Below are 22,637 nucleotides of genomic sequence, written 5' to 3'. Positions count from 1 at the left end.
GGGAGACAATTTACATACCAGTTCTGAGATCTATCAAAGAAAGGGAGACAATTTACATACCAGTATTGTAATATATCAAACAAAGGGAGACAATTTACATACCAGTACTGTAATATATCAAACAAAGGGAGACAATTTACATACCAGTACTGTAATCTATCAAAGAAAGGGAGACAATTTACATACCAGTTAATCTATCAAACAAAGGGAGACAATTTACATACCAGTACTGTAATCTATCAAACAAAGGGAGACAATTTACATACCAGTTAATCTATCAAACAAAGGGAGACAATTTACATACCAGTACTGTAATCTATCAAACAAAGGGAGACAATTTACATACCAGTACTGTAATCTTTAAAACAAAGGGAGAACATTTTCACATTAGCACTGAAAACTATCAAACAAAGGGAGATAATTTTGCATGCACGTCGGTTCAATAAAACAGTTATGTTCATGACGTTGTTAATTTCAGAGTCATCTAGTGTAGACTTTATTAGTTCCCTACATTTTTGGAAATTTCAAATTTGTTTTTCTTAAACATCCTAATACTGGCTGTTGTGTATCAACGTTTTTTGTGGAGTTTACCAACGTTGCCGATGTCATTGATTTAAATGTATATATATATATTGTTTTCTTTTTGAACATTTTATTGGCTGTTAAAAATGCACGATGCCTGAACAAGTCCTATGAACTCGTCAATATCTAATAATATACTGTTGTATTGGCTAGTGATTACATAATATTTAATTATTTTAAACTGTTACATCAGTGATCAATGTGTGCATCTATTATCATGATATAATCTGATAGACTTTTATAGAGGTCGATATTCTACATTTTATGTATAAACTGTACTATGTCCACGACCTGTTTCGTATACCTTTATTTTGTGTCATTGTTACCTGTTTCTCAAGCTTACACACAAGATATGTTCTGCACAACAGTCAACACGCATAGATAAAGGGTCCATAGTATATACACGTGACTCGGGCCTGCTTCACAGTCTATACACACGAGTCGGGCCTGCTCCACAGTGTATACACATGACTCTGGTCTGCTTCACAGTCTACACACACGAGTCGGGCCTGCCTCACAGTCTATACACACGAGTCGGGCCTGCTCCACAGTTTATACACACGAGTCGGGCCACCTGCTCCACAGTCTTTACACACGCGTCGGGCCTGCTTCACTGTCTATACACACGAGTCGGGCCGCCTGCTTCACAGTCTATACACACGATTCGGGCCGCCTCCTCCACAGTCTATACACGTGACTCGGGCCGCCTGCTTCACAGTCTATACACGTGACTTGGGCCGCCTGCTTCACAGTCTATACACGTGACTTGGGCCGCCTGCTTCACAGTCTATACACACTAGTCGGGCCTGCTTCAAAGTCTATACACACGAGTCGGGCATGCTTCACAGTCTATACACATGAGTCAGGCCGGCTTAACAGTCTATAGACACGAGTCGGTCCTGCTTCACAGTCTATACACACGAGTCGGGCCGCCTCCTCCACAGTCTATACACGTGAATCGGGCCTGCTCCACAGTGTATACACGTGACTCGGGCCTGCTCCACAGTGTATGCACGTGACTCGGGCCTGCTTCACAGTCTAAACACACGAGTCGGGCCGCCTGCTCAACATTCTATACACACGAGTCGGGCCTGCTTCACAGTTTATACACACGAGTCGGGCCGCCTCCTCCACAGTCTATACACCTGACTCGGGCCGCCTGCTTCACAGTCTATACACGTGACTTGGGCCGCCTGCTTCACAGTCTATACACACGAGTCGGGCCTACTCCACAGTCTATACACATGACTCTGGCCTGCTTCACAGTTTATACACACGAGTCGGGCCTGCTTCACAGTCTATACACACGAGTCGGTCCACCTGCTCCACAGTCTTTACACACGCGTCGGGCCTGCTTCACTGTCTATACACACGAGTCGGGCCGCCTGCTTCACAGTCTATACACACAAGTCGGGCCGCCTGCTTCACAGTATATACACACGAGTCGGGCCTGCTTCACAGTCTATACTCACGAGTCGGGCCTGTTCCACAGTCTATACACACCAGTCGGGCCGCCTGCTCCACAGTCTATACACGTGAATTGGTCCTGCTCCACAGTGTATACCCGTGACTCGGGCCTGCTTCATAGTCTAAACACACGATTCGGGCCGCCTGCTTCACAGTCTATACCCACGAGTCGGGCCTGCTTCACAATCTATACACGTATTTCGAGCCTGCTTCACAGTCTATACGCGTGACTCGGGCCTGCTTCACAGTCTATACACGTGACTCGGGCCGCCTGCTTCACAGTCTATACACGTGACTTAGGCCGCCTGCTTCACAGTCTATACACACGAGTCGGGCATGCTTCACAGTCTATACACATGAGTCGGGCCGGCTTAACAGTCTATAGACACGAGTCGGTCCTGCTTCACAGTCTATACACACGAGTCGGGCCGCCTGCTCCACAGTGTATACACGTGAATCGGGCCTGCTCCACAGTGTATACACGTGACTCGGGCCTGCTCCACAGTGTATACACGTGACTCGGGCCTGCTTCACAGTCTAAACACACGAGTCGGGCCGCCTGCTCAACATTCTATACACACGAGTCGGGCCTGCTTCAAAGTCTATACACACGAGTCGGGCCGCCTCCTCCACAGTCTATACACGTGACTCGGGCCGCCTGCTTCACAGTCTATAGACGTGACTTGGGCCGCCTGCTTCACTGTCTATACACACGAGTCGGGCCGCCTGCTTCACAGTCTATACACACAAGTCGGGCCGCCTGCTTCACAGTATATACACACGAGTCGGGCCTGCTTCACAGTCTATACTCACGAGTCGGGCCTGTTCCACAGTCTATACACACCAGTCGGGCCGCCTGCTCCACAGTCTATACACGTGAATTGGTCCTGCTCCACAGTGTATACCCGTGACTCGGGCCTGCTTCACAGTCTATACACACGATTCGGGCCGCCTGCTTCACAGTCTATACCCACGAGTCGGGCCTGCTTCACAATCTATACACGTATTTCGAGCCTGCTTCACAGTCTATACGCGTGACTCGGGCCTGCTTCACAGTCTATACACGTGACTCGGGCCGCCTGCTTCACAGTCTATACACGTGACTTAGGCCGCCTGCTTCACAGTCTATACACACGAGTCGGGCATGCTTCACAGTCTATACACATGAGTCGGGCCGGCTTAACAGTCTATAGACACGAGTCGGTCCTGCTTCACAGTCTATACACACGAGTCGGGCCGCCTGCTCCACAGTGTATACACGTGAATCGGGCCTGCTCCACAGTGTATACACGTGACTCGGGCCTGCTCCACAGTGTATACACGTGACTCGGGCCTGCTTCACAGTCTAAACACACGAGTCGGGCCGCCTGCTCAACATTCTATACACACGAGTCGGGCCTGCTTCAAAGTCTATACACACGAGTCGGGCCGCCTCCTCCACAGTCTATACACGTGACTCGGGCCGCCTGCTTCACAGTCTATAGACGTGACTTGGGCCGCCTGCTTCACAGTCTATACACACGAGTCGGGCCTGCTTCACAGTCTCTACACGTGACTCGGGCCGCCTGCTTCACAGTATATACACACGAGTCGGGCCTGCTTCACAGTCTATATATAGACGAGTCGGGCCGCCTGCTCCACTGTCTATACCCACGAGTCGAGCCTGCTTCACAGTCTATACACGTATTTCGCGCCTGCTTCATAGTCTATACGCGTGACTCAGGCCTGCTACACAGTCCATACACACGAGTCGGGCCGCCTGCTTCACAGTCTATACACACGAGTCGGGCCTGCGTCACAGTCTATACTCACGATTGGCTGTTGAAAATGCACGATGCCTTAACAAGTCCTATGAACTCGTCAATATCTAATAATATAATGTTGTATTGGCTAGTGATTACATAATTACAGTCTATACACACGAGTCGGGCCGCCTCATCCACAGTCTATACACGTGACTCGGGCCGCCTGCTTCACAGTCTATACACTTGACTTGGGCCGCCTGCTTCACAGTCTATACACACGAGTCGGGCCTACTCCACAGTCTATACACATGACTCTGGCCTGCTTCACAGTCTATACACACGAGTCGGGCCTGCTTCACAGTTTATACACACGAGTCGGTCCACCTGCTCCACAGTCTTTACACACGCGTCGGGCCTGCTTCACAGTCTATACACACGAGTCGGGCCGCCTGCTTCACTGTCTATACCCACGAGTCGGGCCTACTCCACAGTCTATACACATGACTCTGGCCTGCTTCACAGTCTATACACACGAGTCGGGCCTGCTTCACAATTTATACACACGAGTTTGGCCGCCTGCTTCACAGTCTATACACACGAGTCGGGCCTACTCCACAGTCTATACACATGACTCTGGCCTGCTTCACAGTCTATACACACGAGTCGGGCCGCCTGCTTCGCAGTCTATACACACGAGTCGGGCCTGCTTCACAGTCTATACTCACGAGTCGGGCCTGCTTCACAGTCTATACACGTGACTCGGGCCGCCTGCTTCACAGTATATACACACGAGTCGGGCCTGCTTCACAGTTTATATACACGAGTCGGGCCGTCTGCTCCACTGTCTATACCCACGAGTCGAGCCTGCTTCACAGTCTATACACGTATTTCGCGCCTGCTTCATAGTCTATACGCGTGACTCGGGCCTGCTACACAGTCTATACACACGAGTCGGGCCGCCTGCTTCACAGTCTATACACACGAGTCGGGCCTGCGTCACAGTCTATACTCACGATTGGCTGTTGAAAATGCACGATGCCTGAACAAGTCCTATGAACTCGTCAATATCTAAAAATACAATGTTGTATTGGCTAGTGATTACATAATTACAGTCTATACACACGAGTCGGGCCGCCTCCTCCACAGTCTATACACGTGACTCGGGCCGCCTGCTTCACAGTCTATACACTTGACTTGGGCCGCCTGCTTCACAGTCTATACACACGAGTCGGGCCTACTCCACAGTCTATACACATGACTCTGGCCTGCTTCACAGTCTATACACACGAGTCGGGCCTGCTTCACAGTTTATACACACGAGTCGGTCCACCTGCTCCACAGTCTTTACACACGCGTCGGGCCTGCTTCACTGTCTATACACACGAGTCGGGCCGCCTGCTTCACAGTCTATACACACGAGTCGGGCCTGCTTCACAGTTTATACACACGAGTCGGTCCACCTGCTCCACAGTCTTTACACACGCGTCGGGCCTGCTTCACTGTCTATACACACGAGTCGGGCCGCCTGCTTCACAGTCTATACACACGAGTCGGGCCGCCTGCTTCACAATATATACACACGAGTCGGGCCTGCTTCACAGTCTATACTCACGAGTCGGGCCTGTTCCACAGTCTATACACACCAGTCGGGCCGCCTGCTCCACAGTCTATACACGTGAATCGGTCCTGCTCCACAGTGTATACCCGTGACTCGGGCCTGCTTCACTGTCTATACACACGATTCGGGCCGCCTGCTTCACAGTCTATACCCACGAGTCGGGCCTGCTTCACAATCTATACACGTATTTCGAGCCTGCTTCACAGTCTATACGCGTGACTCGGGCCTGCTTCACAGTCTATACACACGAGTCGGGCCGCCTGCTTCACAGTCTATACACACGAGTCGGGCCTGCTTCACAGTCTTTACTCACGAGTCGGGCCTGCTTCACAGTCTATACACGTGACTCGGGTCGCCTGCTTCACAGTATATAAACACGAGTCGGGCCTGCTTCATAGTCTATATACACGAGTCGGGCCGACTGCTCCACAATCTATACACGTGACTCTGGCCTGGTCCTCAGTCTATACACACGAGTCCGGCCGCATGCTTCACATTATATACACACGAGTCGGGCCTGCTTCAAAGTCTATACACACGAGTCGGGCATGCTTCACAGTCTATACACATGAGTCGGGCCTGCTTCACAATGTATACACACGAGTCGGGCCGCCTGCTCCACAGTGTATACACGTGAATCGGGCCTGCTCCACAGTGTATACACGTGACTCGGGCCTGCTCCACAGTCTATACACGTGACTCGGGCCGCCTGCTTCACAGTCTATACACGTGACTTGGGCCGCCTGCTTCACAGTCTATACACACGAGTCGGGCCTACTCCACAGTGCATGACTCTGGCCTGCTTCACAGTCAATACACACGAGTCGGGCCGCCTGCTTCACAGTCTATACACGTGACTTGGGCCGCCTGCTTCACAGTCTATACACACGAGTCGGGCCTACTCCACAGTGCATGACTCTGGCCTGCTTCACAGTCAATACACACGAGTCGGGCCTGCTTAAAAGTCTATACACAAGAGTCGGGCCGCCTGTTTCACAGTCTATACACGTGACTCGGTCCTGCTCCACAGTCTATACACAGGACTCTGACCTGCTTCACAGTCTATACACACGAGTCGGGCCGCCTGCTTCACAGTATATACACACGAGTCGGGCCTGCTTAAAACTCTATACACAAGAGTCGGGCCGCCTGCTTCACAGTCTATACACGTGACTCGGTCCTGCTCCACAGTCTATACACAGGACTCTGACCTGCTTCACAGTCTATACACACGAGTCGGGCCGCCTGCTTCACTGTCTATACCCACGAGTCGGGCCTGCTTCACAGTCTATACACGTATTTTGCGCCTGCTTCACAGTCTATACGCGTGACTCGGGCCTGCTTCACAGTCTATACACACGAGTCGGGCCGCCTGCTTCACAGTCTATACACACGAGTCGGGCCTGCTTCACAGTCTATACTCACGAGTCGGGCCTGCTTCACAGTCTATACTCACGAGTCGGGCCTGCTTCACAGTCTATACACGTGACTCGGGCCGCCTGCTTCACAGTATATACACACGAGTCGGGCCTGCTTCACAGTCTATATACACGAGTCGGGCCGCCTGCTCCACAATCTGTACACGTGACTCTGGCCTGATCCTCAGTCTATACACACGAGTCGAGCCTGCTTCACAGTCTATACACGTGACTCGGGCCTGCTCCACAGTCTATACACGTGACTCGGGCCTGCTCCTCAGTCTATACACGTGACTCGGGCCTGCTTCACAGTCTATACACGTGACTCGGGCCTGCTCCACAGTCTATACACGTGACTCGGGCCTGCTTCACAGTCTATACACACGAGTCGGGCCGCCTGCTCAACATTATATACACACGAGTCGGCCGCCTCCTCCAGAGACTATACACGTTACTCGGGCCGCCTGTTTCACAGTCCATACACGTGACTTGGGCCGCCTGCTTCACAGTCTATACACACGAGTCGGGTATGCTCCTCAGTCTATACACGTGACTCGGGCCGCCTGCTTCACAGTCAATACAAACGAGTCGGGCCTGCTTCACAGTTTATACACACGAGTCGGGCCTGCTTCACAGTCAATACACACGCGTCGGGCCTGCTTCACAGTCTATACACACGAGTCGGGCCGCCTGCTTCACAGTCTATACACACGCGTCGGGCGTACTCCACAGTTTATACACACGAGTCGGGCCGCCTGCTCCACAGTCTATACACACGCGACGGGCCGCCTGCTTCACAGTATATACACACGAGTCGGGCCTGCTTAACAGTCTATACACACGAGTCGGGCCTGCTTCACACTCTATACACACGAGTCGGGCCGCCTGCTTCAGAGTCTATAGACGTGACTCGGGCCTGCTCTACAGTATATACCCACGAGTCGGGCCGCCTGCTTCACTGTCTATACCCACGAGTCGGGCCTGCTTCACAGTCTATACACGTGACTCAGGCCTGCTTCACAGTCTATACACACGAGTCGGGCATGCTTCACAGTCTATACTCGTGACTCGGGCCTGCTCCACAGTCTATACACGTGACTCAGGCCTGATCCTCAGTCTATACACACGAGTCGGGCCTGCTTCACAGTCTATACACACGAGTCGGGCCTGCTTCACAGTCTATACACACGAGTGAGGCCTGCTTCACAGTCTATACACACGAGTCGGACCGCCTGCTCGTCAGTCTATACACACGAGTCGGGCCACCTGCTTCAGTCTATACACGAGTGAGGCCTGCTTCACAGTCTATACACACGAGTCGGGCCTGCTTCACAGTCTATACACACGAGTCCGGCCTGCTTCACGGTCTATACACACGCGTCGGGCCTGCTTCACAGTCTATACACACGAGTCGGTCCGCCTGCTTCATAGTCTATACACACGAGTCGGTCCGCCTGCTTCACTGTCTATACACACGAGTCAGGCCGCCTGCTTCACAGTCTATACACCTGAGTCGGGCCTGCCCTCCAGTCGTTGCATAGAGGTCGGATCTACTCCAAGGTTGATACACGAGAGTGATACACGGGAGTCGGACCTGCCCCTACTCCAAGGTTGATACACGGGAGTCGGACCTGCTCCTGTTTCACAGTCTGCACACTAGAGTTCCTTATCTTATCTGTCAAATGCATCAAATGTCTTATCAAATAGTTATATGCATTTTTTTTTCTTTTTTGTTGTGGTGTGGATTATTCATAACATATTAGTGATGATATATCATGTGAATCATGTTGGTAAGACAATTTGTTTTGTTAATTGAAAGGTAATGTTTTCCGTTTATATCAATCCTACATCTATTTCGCATGTCCTGCTTCACAGTCTATACACGTGACTCGGGCCTGCTTCACAGTCTATACACACGAGTCGGGCCGCCTGCTCAACATTATATACACACGAGTCGGCCGCCTCCTCCAGAGACTATACACGTTACTCGGGCCGCCTGCTTCTCAGTCCATACACGTGACTTGGGCCGCCTGCTTCACAGTCTATACACACGAGTCGGGTATGCTCCTCAGTCTATACACGTGACTCGGGCCGCCTGCTTCACAGTCAATACACACGAGTCGGGCCTGCTTCACAGTTTATACACACGAGTCGGGCCTGCTTCACAGTCAATACACACGCGTCGGGCCTGCTTCACAGTCTATACACACGAGTCGGGCCGCCTGCTTCACAGTCTATACCCACGCGTCGGGCGTACTCCACAGTTTATACACACGAGTCGGGCCGCCTGCTCCACAGTCTATACACACGCGACGGGCCGCCTGCTTCACAGTATATACACACGAGTCGGGCCTGCTTAACAGTCTATACACACGAGTCGGACCTGCTTCACACTCTATACACACGAGTCGGGCCGCCTGCTTCAGAGTCTATAGACGTGACTCGGGCCTGCTCTACAGTATATACCCACGAGTCGGGCCGCCTGCTTCACTGTCTATACCCACGAGTCGGGCCTGCTTCACAGTCTATACACGTGACTCAGGCCTGCTTCACAGTCTATACACACGAGTCGGGCCTGCTTCACAGTCTATACACGTGACTCGGGCCTGCTCCACAGTCTATACACGTGACTCAGGCCTGATCCTCAGTCTATACACACGAGTCGGGCCTGCTTCACAGTCTATACACACGAGTCGGGCCTGCTTCACAGTCTATACACACGAGTGAGGCCTGCTTCACAGTCTATACACACGAGTCGGACCGCCTGCTCGTCAGTCTATACACACGAGTCGGGCCACCTGCTTCAGTCTATACACGAGTGAGGCCTGGTTCACAGTCTATACACACGAGTCGGGCCTGCTTCACAGTCTATACACACGAGTCCGGCCTGCTTCACAGTCTATACACACGAGTCGGGCCGCCTGCTTCACAGTCTATACACACGAGTCGGTCCGCCTGCTTCATAGTCTATACACACGAGTCGGTCCGCCTGCTTCACAATCTATACACACGAGTCAGGCCGCCTGCTTCACAGTCTATACACCTGAGTCGGGCCTGCCCTCCAGTTGTTGCACAGAGGTCGGATCTACTCCAAGGTTGATACACGAGAGTGATACACGGGAGTCGGACCTGCCCCTACTCCAAGGTTGATACACGGGAGTCGGACCTGCTCCTGTTTCACAGTCTGCACACTAGAGTTCCTTATCTTATCTGTCAAATGCATCAAATGTCTTATCAAATAGTTACATGTAATTTGTTTTTTTTCTTTTTTGTTGTTGTGTGGATTATTCATAACATATTAGTGATGATATATCATGTGAATCATGTTGGTAAGACAATTTGCTTTGTTAATTGAAAGGTAATGTTTTCCGTTTATATCAATCCTACATCTATTTCGCATGTCCAGTGTTTGCCCGTCAAATATCGACTGCAACATCGAGATAAAAATAATTGTGTATTATCAATTCTAATCTTAAACATAAACAAAGTTCATCAAATGCTTTTCCCAAGGTGAATGTACGAAGTCAAATTTCACAGATTTTACGGGAGAAATAGGCGTTGAACTTACGTGTATTTTTTGCATTCTAACAAAATTGTTTCTGTCTTGCCGAGTTATCTGAAAAATATGTACTGATTGTATTTAAATAATGCGCCTACTGTTTACGTATATCAAATGCTCTTCGTTTAGAGAGGTAATAAACCTGTGTTAACTTCAGTTTTTTTTTCATAGATTACGACAAAGTCATATGAACTGTTTCGGCCTTTTTGTATTATATCATAGTTTTAACCTCTATACTTACTATAGGTAGATGTAAACATATATATTGTAATACTAGAAGCCTGGCTTTTTTGGAGCCATGTTTGCACATCGTTGTCGGTATTTGATATATGTTTAAACATTGGGCGTCGTTACACTTGTCTAATCATATTTCATTTTCCAGGATTATTACGGAAAGTGTAACGATTTATAATTATATACCATAGCTTAAGTTTGTGTTGTTACCTACATTTGTACGACCCTATACGGCTACCATAGCTGATGTTTGTGTTGTTACCTACATTTGTATGGTCCTACACGGCTACCATAGCTGACGTTTATGTTGTTACCTACATTTGTACGGTCCTACACGGCTACCATAGCTGATGTTTGTGTTGTTACCTACATCTGTACGACCATACACGGCTACCATAGCTGACGTTTGCGTTGTTATATTTGTACGATCCTATACGGCTACCATAGCTGACGTTTGTGTTAATACCTACATTTGTACGACCCTAAACGGCTACCATAGCTGATGTTTGTGTTGTAACCTACATTTGTACGACCCTAAACGGCTACCATAGCTTATGTTTGTGTTGTTACCTACATTTGTACGACCCTACACGGCTACCATAGCTGATGTTTATGTTGTTATATTTGTACGGTCCTACACGGCTACCATAGCTGATGTTTGTGTTGTTATATTTGTACGATCCTACACGGCTACCATAGCTTATGTTTGTGTTGTTACCTACATTTGTACGATCCTACACGGCTACCATAGCTGATGTTTGTGCCGTTAATGTTACATCTCCCCTGATCGCAAAATCAATAAAATTATTTCTTTGCGGCGACGGGGACCATCTCAAAAGTCGCAAGTAAGGACATTTCATAAAATATACATGATTAAGCCACTCTACATATTAAAGATATCGGATATCGAACTTTTTTATGATGGATATCGAAGAACGTAAGTATTTGTGACAGGATAAGTAGTTTTACGATTTCCATTTCATCAAGCGCATATGTAACAGTAATCAAATTGTCTTGATAAGAGGAAATCTCAAATCTAACTCTTTATTTAAACAAATATATCCGCCATTGTAGTTGAGGTGCGTACATGCATATATTGAACCAAAATTGTAAACAAGTATATGTGTTAAATAGTTTATAGGGTATTCGTATCAGGCTAACTGGGTACAAAATATCGTAAAGGTACATGAATATTACGTTATAGAAGTAAAAATCAGTCTGATAATCCCTAGTACCGACCATTGGGTTGTAGTAATCCATGTTGAACTACCGTCAGCGAGTAGTGTTGGTAGGATACAATCTGATATGGATTCGTGTCGTGTTACTAGCGGCTCTGACATGGGCCCAAGGTAGCTGATCGGCTATATATACAAAGTATGATAATTCTGGTGTTGTTGTTGTTGACAATTATTACCTAATGTAGCACCATCCAAAGACCATTGATGCTGTTAGACTTCTGCGAGAGAGAAAAAACTACTTCATTGGACAGCCTTCCTTAAACATTTGATCCCATACAATGTAGCAATTTTATCAAGTACAATGCTGTATATTATTCAGTCCCATACAATGTAAAATAAATTACAAATTACAATGCTGTACACCATTCCGTCACATACAATGTAGCGAATTTGCAAATTACAATGTAGTACATCATTCAGTCCCATAAAATGAAGCATATTTACAAAGTACAATGTTGAAAATCATTAATTCTCATAAAATGTAGCGAATTTACAAAGTACAATGTAGTACATCATTAATTCCCATAAAATGAAGCAAATTTACAAAGTATAATGTAGTACATCATTCAGTCTCGTACAATGTTGTAAATTTACAAAGTACAATGTTGTACATTATTCAGTTCCATACAGTATAGCAAGTTTGCAAAATGTTGTTCATTATACATGTGGACAATTAACGAAGGTATGCAGTACCGTCATTGAAATCAATATGACGAAGTCAATTAACAGAAAGTTTTCGGTAACCATACCAAAACTGATTAAGGAAGCATCTCAATGGTTTTGCTAGTCTTTTATAGACACAGAAACGGCCTTTGTCTGTTCATATATTTTAAAGGCAGTTATACATGTAGTAGTTGATGACTACCTCTCTTGACAACGTACGGGAGTCAAGCCGTATGTTTTTTCAGGGCGATAACGGTGTCTTGACCAACGACACAACCATAGCAGCATAGGTCAACCGATGGCCCTATCTTCATAAGAAATATAAACCGCACTTAGTGGGGATGGATTTTCGTACATTCACTGTAACAGAAAACCTTGAACCTTATGACTCTAGAAGCTCATTATAGCACTCTCCCTACTAACTGATGAATCCTACGTAAATGTTTTCACTTTGAGTTTGCTAAATACCCGTTGTCTCCTAACAGAAATTATTAGTTTTGTATTGATAACAGAGCTGAACTTGAAGAATAATTGAACTTGTACTTGTACTTCCATTGGGAAGCGTTACAGTGCAGCAATACCACAGCATGAACGTCACACGTCTGTGGGCCTGGCTCGCTGGCTGTGTTTCGTTGTAGAAGCTTATAAGGCACACATTGAGCGTAACACATACGATGTTTTGATCGATTGTCATTTCACTACGGCTCCCCAGTGCACTTGGTGTTAATTTTGCATATGTTTACGACTCCTAGTTTTCTCGCTGTGGAAGTTGGCCACCTGATTTGTGTGAAATAATGACCACCCACAGACATTATGCACTTTCTTTTCTTCTGCGACATTTCTTTTTTTTCTCTGACAGCCAAAAATATCTAACTTTGTCTCGAGGAGATTCTTGGCCGATTTGTGTGTTGAATGTCATAAGCGGTAGTTGATTTCCGCCGGACATTGACATAGCTGATACCCTTTAGTCAAAATGTGGTCTTCATCGAATATTGTCTCTCTTAGAAAGATGTTCTTCTTCAGAATGTTGCCCCTCTAATAGAGGTGTTCTTTACCAGGATGTTGCCCCTCTTAGAGAAGACGTCTTTATCAAGATGATATCCCTCTAATAGAGATGATCTTTACCAGGATGTTGCCCCTCTAATAGAGATGTTCTTTACCAGGATGTTGCCCCTCTTAGAGAAGACGTCTTTATCAAGATGATATCCCTCTTTTAGAGATGATCTTTACCAGGATGTTGCCCCTCTAATAGAGGTGTTCTTTACCAGGATGTTGCCCCTCTTAGAGAAGACGTCTTTATCAAGATGATATCCCTCTAATAGAGATGCTCTTTACCAGGATGTTGCCCCTCTTAGAGAAGACGTCTTTATCAAGATGATATCCCTCTAATAGAGGTGTTCTTTACCAGGATGTTGCCCCTCTTAGAGAAGACGTCTTTATCAAGATGATATCCCTCTTTTAGAGATGATCTTTACCAGGATGTTGCCCCTCTAATAGAGATATTCTTTACCAGGATGTTGCCCCTCTTAGAGAAGACGTCTTTATCAAGATGATATCCCTCTTTTAGAGATGATCTTTACCAGGATGTTGCCCCTCTAATAGAGGTGTTCTTTACCAGGATGTTGCCCCTCTTAGAGAAGACGTCTTTATCAAGATGATATCCCTCTAATAGAGATGCTCTTTACCAGGATGTTGCCCCTCTTAGAGAAGACGTCTTTATCAAGATGATATCCCTCTAATAGAGGTGTTCTTTACCAGGATGTTGCCCCTCTTAGAGAAGACGTCTTTATCAAGATGATATCCCTCTAATAGAGATGCTCTTTACCAGGATGTTGCCCTCTAATAGAGATGTTCTTTACCAGGATGTTGCCCCTCTAATAGAGGTGTTCTTTACCAGGATGTTGCCCCTCTTAGAGAAGACGTCTTTATCAAGATGATATCCCTCTTAGAGAGGTTGTCTTCATCAAGCTGTTGAAACTCCTAGAAAGATGGCCTTCATCAAGATGTCGCCCGTCTTAGAAAAGTGGTCCTAATCAAGATGTTGCCCCTCTGAGAAAGGTGGTCTTCTTCAGGATTTTATTCCTCTTAAATAGATAGTCTTCATCAAGATGTTGCCAATCTTATAAAGGTGGTCTTTATCAAGATGTTGCCCCTCCTAATGATATGGTCTTATCAAAATGTTGCCCCTCCTAATGCTATGGTCTTATCAAGATGATGTCCCTCTTATAAAGGTGGTCTTCATCTGATTGTTAACATTCAGTTTCCTATTATGGCAAAAGTTGATCCGACTAACTGTTGTTTTACGTTTCTCTTATCCATAAACTCCTATAGCCCTTCTAACAATGAATTGAAAATTTTACCTTTTTCACTTGATCCAACACAGGTGATTATCACAGGTTCTAAAGTCAGGAAACCGTAACAGACATCAAGACTAAAGACAGAAGTGTAGCTTGAGGGAATAACACTGAATAATAGCAAACACAAAATACGGAAATTAGAGGGACGCCTAGACAACAGATATCCGACTTGAAAACGAAATGCAAAAATGGAGCTGATAGCAAAGAAAAGGAAATATATGATTAACTTAAACAAATCATGAATAATGAAAGTGAAGGAAAATGTTCCTGAAGTAAGGTGTTCCGAGAGAATAAGGGTCCCCTGTACTATATCATGGGCTCTTCATGATATGCTCAGATCGAAAACGTCTGATGCTAACCGTAAACGACATAAAAGGTTACTGCAGAGAGAAAGAGAGTGAGCAAATGGGGTATCATTTTTGTGTTAACTAAGCGGAATGTTATCAAATATTGCTTAATACTTTTATCAGAAAAGCATACCCATAGGGGTTCTATACATTTGTACAACGACCTTTTTGTCTAATTACATTTTGAAGTTCATCAAAGATGGCCGCAGCGAATCAGCCGAGATGTTCCGAAGGGTCTACGCAGGTTCTATACAGTTGTACAAAGCGACCTCTGTGTCTTATTATATTTGGAAGTCCATCAAAAATGGCCGCAACGAATCGGCCGGTGTGTTCCGAACGGTCCAACCAAGTGTCTACAATGTGTACTGTCAACGCTAGCTGCTAGTTGACTGCCCCAATACACAGAGTGGCATTTTGAACATAAAATATACAGTAAACGGGGAACAAAACGAGCGTTCGTGGTACTGCACGATACCATCAATGGTGTCGATACTGTGAGCCGGCCATGCTTGATCTACCGGGAACAGTCGTCGGAATGTACTATGGAGTGATCACCTCTAGATTAGGCACCGTCTGCGTTTGTCACTGAAAAATAAAAATAAATTAACTCCTCTGCAATATTTTGCAGTTAATTAATAATAAATATGTGTTCCCTCCAAAGCGATGCTGATTTAGAACTACATTTTTTTTCAATGGTTTGATGTAATAGAAGTTAAAGATCAAAATGCTTAATGGCCGTTTTAGGAAAAGTGATTGTCAAGGTAGGATTGGAAATGAGGTTAGAAGCCCATCGATCAGGACCAGGGACAAAACATATCTTGAAAGACTTACGGATGAACAAATGTAACTAATGGACCGAAGAAGGGCTTATCAACTAATCTAGTTCAAAGGGAAGAAAGCGAAATAACGAGACTAAGGCGGCGCAGCAAAGGGGCCTTTCAAGGTCAAGGAGGAGGAACGGAACAAGGCGCCTCTATAGGTCAAGGAGGAGCAAAGGAGCCTATCAATATCAAGGATGAAGAAAGGTGCTCTTAAGGTCAAGGAGGAACAAAGGTCCTCTTAAGGTCAAGGAGGAGCAATTGGGCCCAACAAAATCAATGTGGAGCAAAGGGGCTTATCAGGATCAAGGAGGAACATAGAGCTTCTGAAGGCCAAGGAGGAGCAAAGGGGATTGACCACTTTTCACTCTAATGGATTTCCGTCTTTCTAAACTCTCCAATATAATATGCTGCAGTGATGGAAACCGTTCTTCTTTTGACACATTATGTATCCCTCAAAATGTTGTTCCCCCACTCTCATACCACAATTTCCCAAATATGTTTTCAGTTCGATTCCTTCCATTTCTTTCTTACTCTTTAATACATTACTGTTGGTGGCCGAGTGGTTAAGGTGTCCGGACACTTTATCACTAGCCCTTCACATCTGGGTCGTGAGTTCGAAACCCACGTGGGGCAGTTGCCAGGTGCTGACCGTAGGCCGGTGGTTTTTCTCCGGGTTATTCCAGCTTTCCTCCACCTCACAAACCATGCACGTGCTCTAATGACCCGGGCTTTAACAGGACGTTAAACAAAATAAACAAAACTCTAATACACAAAATAAATAAAACTCTAATACACAAAATAAACTGCAATACACAAAATAAACCAAACTCAAATACATAACTGTCATCATTTTCACGCCTTTTGTTATTCTAGCTCCAAATCTACGTTTTGTCTATTCTAACTTCATACCCAACCACTGTGCATTTCCCCCATTCAAGCAGGAAACTGGTGCTTACTGCCATTTTACTCATCGACAGGATAGTGGTGACTTCGATTCGTGGCCGCATGAAAAGTAAAGAATCAATATGACATGATCACAATACAATGGTAAAACGGCCATACAACAGAGAAACACTTGACGAACGCTCAGAACACACGGCATAAACGACCGCCGGAAATTAGGTAGACTAAATAAAATGTAAATGGTTGTTACATAAAATCAGGGGGAAAATGGAATTCCGGATCAGGAGAATGCTTAAGGGTTGCCATGGAACTTTGTTTACGCTGGATATAAACTTTTATTTAGACTAATTAACACACTCGTTGGTAGTTAATTGAGGTTTGCCATGGACTTTGAGACGTTAGGTGGTTGTTACACAAGCTACAGTTAATATAATCAGATCCATTGTTGGTAAGTCAGTTTAGATGGACTGATGTCAAAAGTAATCTCTTACGTAAAAAAAAATTTGATTAAGGTTTGGCATCACAAACTGGTCTCCTACTTATAGTTTCTTTATCTGGCAAAATCTCAACTAAGACACGAGACTTGAAAGCATTTTGTTTTCTTTTGTGTAACGATTTTTTATATTTCAAATAAATGCGATGAAAATTGTGTTTCTTTGTACAAAAAAGCGCTTCGGTCTAGAAAACAAACATGTTGGGTTAGCAGTTAAAACTGTTAACCATTCTGTGAAGTTTGAATGTATTAAATTTAATATACTGTTAAGGTACTTATGCTTATGATAACTAGAAATGACATCATCTTAAAGAGTACAATTTGGTTGATATATATCTACATCATCAAGCCTTAGAGATAACGAACGCCATCGTCATGATATCTACATCATCATGTCCCTGGCAGTGAGAAAACAATGGCTAATATATGCCATCAGTATGTAGACAACTGAGACAATCAAAAATTCTACGACATATAGGGGCCGCGGTGGCCGAGTGGTTAAGGTGTACCGACACTTTATCACTAGCCCTCCACCTCTGGGTTGCGAGTTCGAAACCTACGTGGGTGGGGCAGTTGCCAGGTACTGACCGTAGGCCGGTGGTTTTTCTCCGGGTACTCCGGCTTTCCTCCACCTCCAAAACCTGGCACGTCCTTAAGTGACGCTGGCTGTTAATAGGGACGTTAAACAAAAGAAAACCAAACAAACCAAACTACAACATATAACAACAATTTGACTTTTAGGTAATTCATGTGCTGATAAACATCCATTTTTTTTTTACATTTATACTGATAACGAAAATATCCTTCACAGCAATGTGTTTTTCTTAAGACATTGCACGGTGAGTGTAATCTAGTGAGAATACCTTGTTTTTAGGAATGTTTGTTAAACAGGTCACATGTGCCAAATGAGTTGGACGTATAATACTTCGAATCATAAACATGCATATTATTCCTAATATGAATATAAAAAGTGATATATATTTATCACGTCAACAAAAGGCATATATAATTAACACGTCAACAAAAGGCATATATAATTAACACGTCAACAAAAGGCATATATAATTAACACGTCAACAAAAGGCATATATGATTAACACGTCAACAAAGGGATGTACGTTGTTTGCTTCATAGTGTTTATATACATTAATTGCCCCGGATGTAGGAAGATATGACGATTTGTTTACTCAAGACATGTCATATTAAATGAGGGCGAAGCAACAACAAAGTCCTCATATTTCCCTACAACAATCGCAATCAGTTATGTATTATACCGAAATGCATTATCAGTTAAGACATTACTTTGACAATGGTAAATTAATCTAAAATCAATATGAAAAACTAAATAACATTTTACAGTGAGAAAGTTTTATCATTTTTGACATATTGATATCAGTTAGGATCAATTATACCATTTGTATTGTGTGTTTTAACTATAACGTCTACCTGAAGCATCACCCTACATTGATACCATTGGGTTCAATCAGATGAAATATGGCTGGTCTGTCATTTTTATTGATGTTCGTGTTGTTCGGAATACCTCGATGAGCTCCGTGTCACGACCGACAACTCTGAAACCCTATGTGAGGGTCAATATGGGGGAGATATGCTGCATGCGAGGGAGACTCGAAGCTTGGTCTCCCTGACATGTGACGACTCTAAACCAGTCATTGTCTGTTTTTTTCATTTTGGAGGTATAATGATTTGTTACATTGCACCTTGTCTAGTTTGATTTTTTATAGATTTGATTTTTAAGACGACATTTTGACTTACATCGAGTAACGTTTGTTTCTTTGTGCATTTCAGGTGATCGCCGTGGTTTCAGTTTTCTTCATCGTCGTTTCTATTCTGTCCTTCTGTCTAAAAACTCATCCAGAGATGCGAGTTCCGGTCTTGCGCAACGTAACCACAAATGTGTCAGAGGGCAACGCATCATGGCGCCTGGAAAAACGGAAAACAGAGCCACACGAAGCATTCTTCTACATAGAGTGTGCGAGTAACGCTTGGTTCACTTTTGAAATTATCATTCGCCTAATAGTTGCTCCAAATAAGCTGGATTTCCTCAAAGCCCCGGTGAATATAATAGATATAATAGCCACGCTTTCATTTTATCTAGACTTTCTATTAACAAGTCTGAAACAGGAGAGTGACATTCTGGAATTTTTTAGTATTATCCGTATAATGCGACTGTGTAAATTGACTAGACACTCGGCAGGCCTGAAGATTCTCATCCACACGTTCAAGGCCAGTGCCAAGGAGCTCATTCTGTTGATTTTCTTCCTTGTGTTAGGTATTGTGATCTTTGCAGCTCTCATCTTCTACGCCGAGAGAATCCAGTACAATCCTGAAAATGAATTCACCAGCATCCCCGTGGGGCTGTGGTGGGCTATTGTTACTATGACTACCGTAGGTTACGGGGACATGGTGCCTAAAACGTACGTCGGCATGTTCGTCGGTGCGCTGTGCGCTCTCATGGGCGTACTGACGATCGCCCTCCCTGTCCCTGTCATCGTCAGCAACTTTGCCCTCTTCTATTCCCACACGCAAGCGCGCTCTAAATTGCCGAAAAAGCGAAGAAGAGTGTTACCTGTGGAAGCGCCGCGCCCGAAAGGTCCTAAGGCGGCGGGGATGCCCGGGGGGCAGGGACCTACCAATAGGCGCATGAATGCTATTAAACAGAACCACCCAGGGGCACTGAATACAAAAATAAGCAGAATAGGTAAGTGTTCGTAGATACAGTGGGCTCGATGAAAGGAGAACATTTTAATCCTCCTTGAAAAGTACGCTTTACATTTTCATGATGTTTAATAGATTGTTTTTTTGAAACCAGGGAAAATATTGATTCTATATATAGAACATATATCCTTGCTCATCGATGAAATTCGTTCAGGTTTTTTTGCATATAATTAGTTTGAATGACGTTATCATTACCATAACGACTTGTGTTGGATGTTAGATAATAAGTCAGTTATTAATAGTTTAGCACTAACATTACACGTGTACGCTCGATGTGAACTGCGACGGTATGCCATAGAAATCATTTTATCTCTTATTGTTTTCTTACTCCGTTATTTGATGCAAATTTCAATTAGTTCATCAATGAAATCGTGGTATGTTTGTTGATGCAATGATAAGTAACCAGGGTAGATTTTATTCCACTGCAAAATATATCCACACGGTAGCGAAATGTATTGAAGCACAAAATAGAGCATTTTAAGCACAGAATATTATATATTTATATATCTATATATAGCCCGGCCGTTGTGGACGCCATATTTGATTACACTTTATTAATGTATATATATGTATATTATATTTATATATATATTATGTAATTATACAGCATTGTCACCGATTGCATGTAGAAATTTACACGAAGTCTCTTTTTTCAGAATTCATAACTACTCACGTGATCATTTTTCATTAGTCTCTAATCCATTCCATCCATCTTGACAGTTATCATTACCAACATAATTGAACTTCTCACTACATTTTATTGATCATTTTGTAAAAATAAACAATGGTATCATTCATGTGATAATTGCATATGTTAAAAAAAAACTGTCGCGCGTCAAAGCTCATCTTTTAAATAAAGATCGAGGAATCACTTCAAACATTCATATGCTTGAGATTTACATTACTTCCGGTATTCAGTGCGCATCCTCAGAACCCTTGATGTTGATGTAGATAGAGAGCAAATTTTTATCTGTATTGCTACATGTTCCTGTTTATTTAGCAGAGTCAGGCGAGTTTTCTGTGTCCGCTCCTGTTGTTATATAGAGACGAGGGTAATCTATTACTCAGAAACTGCACTGGTCTACAATTGAATATTGAACAAAGAAACATTTGAGATATTAAAACAATATATATAAGGTAACTGTTCACGTGCTTTCAAATCTATGCCATATTTGCAATTTATTATCACTCTTCGAGTTTGTAATAGTAGTATTGTTTTGATATGTGTTAATTTAGGATGCGAATCTGATCTAGGTATGAGTCATACTTTAGCAAACTGATTAAACGGGCATAACTCTTCAAAACTATTGTGCAGATTGATTTATGATGAACTTAACTTTTGTGGTAAAACCCCGAGCACAAACTTTTCGCTGACTGAGAAATTCTACCAATTCAACTTAAATAAATGTTAATATAACTTATTGTACTAGTCTATAACATATTGATGAATGTTTGGCATGACTTATCATGATTGCGCCATGCTAGAACATCAGGCACACAATGACTATTCCAAGTTGGTATGTGACGTACTTCCGGTATTTGCATGTAAAATTAAGAAACTGATTTCCGGTTGTCGGTACAGAAAACTCTGCCTGGCGAAGTTTTGTTGCAAATACATGTTGTTGGATAATGTACCACACTCTTATTTTTCCCTTAAGCCCAAGGGGGTGCTATCCAGGAAATGTTTCCTTTCCGTAGTAAGTTATCTTTATGTGTAGCGCATGCGCACTAGAGGTAGTCAAGGCAACATGCTATATATGGGTACATGCATATTTATTAGGTGTGCTGGAGGCAGGTTGCCATGGAAACACGTTTTGTATTTATAACACCACCCTCACCACGGAATCCGTGCACTCCCTAACCCTATACTTATCTCATATAATTATGACGGTATGCATCAGTTATCAGCTTCCGTTGGCGCATGTGCTGTGTTGGTTTTGGTAGTAAACAGAAAAAAGTAGTAGATGAACGTAGTTCATCCTCTAGTTACCGCGCATGCCCCCGTAATCTCGCATTGTGTTTGTCCAATGAAAGGAGCTGGCATGAGATGACGTCATTCAGTCCCTATTGTGTGTAGACCTTTTCTGTAGAATACAAAAGCTGTAGAATTCTTCACTGTATCGCCCACACATAATCATCTAATTATTACACTATATAACCACATCATCCATCTTGTTTTGTCTTTCATTAGTCAAGTGTCTCATCATCACCTTGTCATCGCTTCATGACGTCACAATTACGTCACACATGCTCCTCACAAAGGCAGCTTGTAGAATGCATATATATGTAATATACACAAAGAAGATGTTGGGTTTGTTTATCTGTGTAGCGCATTCAGACAGCAATCATTTTCAAAAGTTAAAATGTTGATCCAAATGAAATTTGGGTGCATATTTTGGTCGAATTATATCACGCCAAATCTCGAGTGTTTACAGATATTTGTTCTCCCTTTGGTG

The 22,637-nt window shown here is 44.3% G+C and overlaps 1 protein-coding gene across 4 annotated transcripts in view; it reads left to right on the top strand.

Annotated features, from left to right (window-relative positions):
• LOC117316117 (potassium voltage-gated channel protein Shaw-like) overlaps positions 1–22,637 on the top strand; it is a 160,890-nt gene that overhangs the window by 104,802 nt on the left and 33,451 nt on the right. For 3 of the 4 annotated variants that reach the window (XM_033870614.1, XM_033870615.1, XM_033870613.1), the window contains one exon: positions 19,252–20,164. In XM_033870614.1, the coding sequence (XP_033726505.1) occupies positions 19,252–20,164 (913 nt within the window). Of the gene's footprint in view, positions 1–19,251; positions 20,165–21,839; positions 21,879–22,637 lie in introns of all 4 variants that reach the window. The other variant, XM_033870616.1, reaches the window with a different exon arrangement.

Source organism: Pecten maximus, chromosome 18 (genome assembly GCF_902652985.1).
Source record: "Pecten maximus chromosome 18, xPecMax1.1, whole genome shotgun sequence".
Lineage (NCBI taxonomy): Eukaryota > Metazoa > Mollusca > Bivalvia > Pectinida > Pectinidae > Pecten > Pecten maximus.
This window is presented reverse-complemented; position numbering and strand designations above follow the sequence as displayed.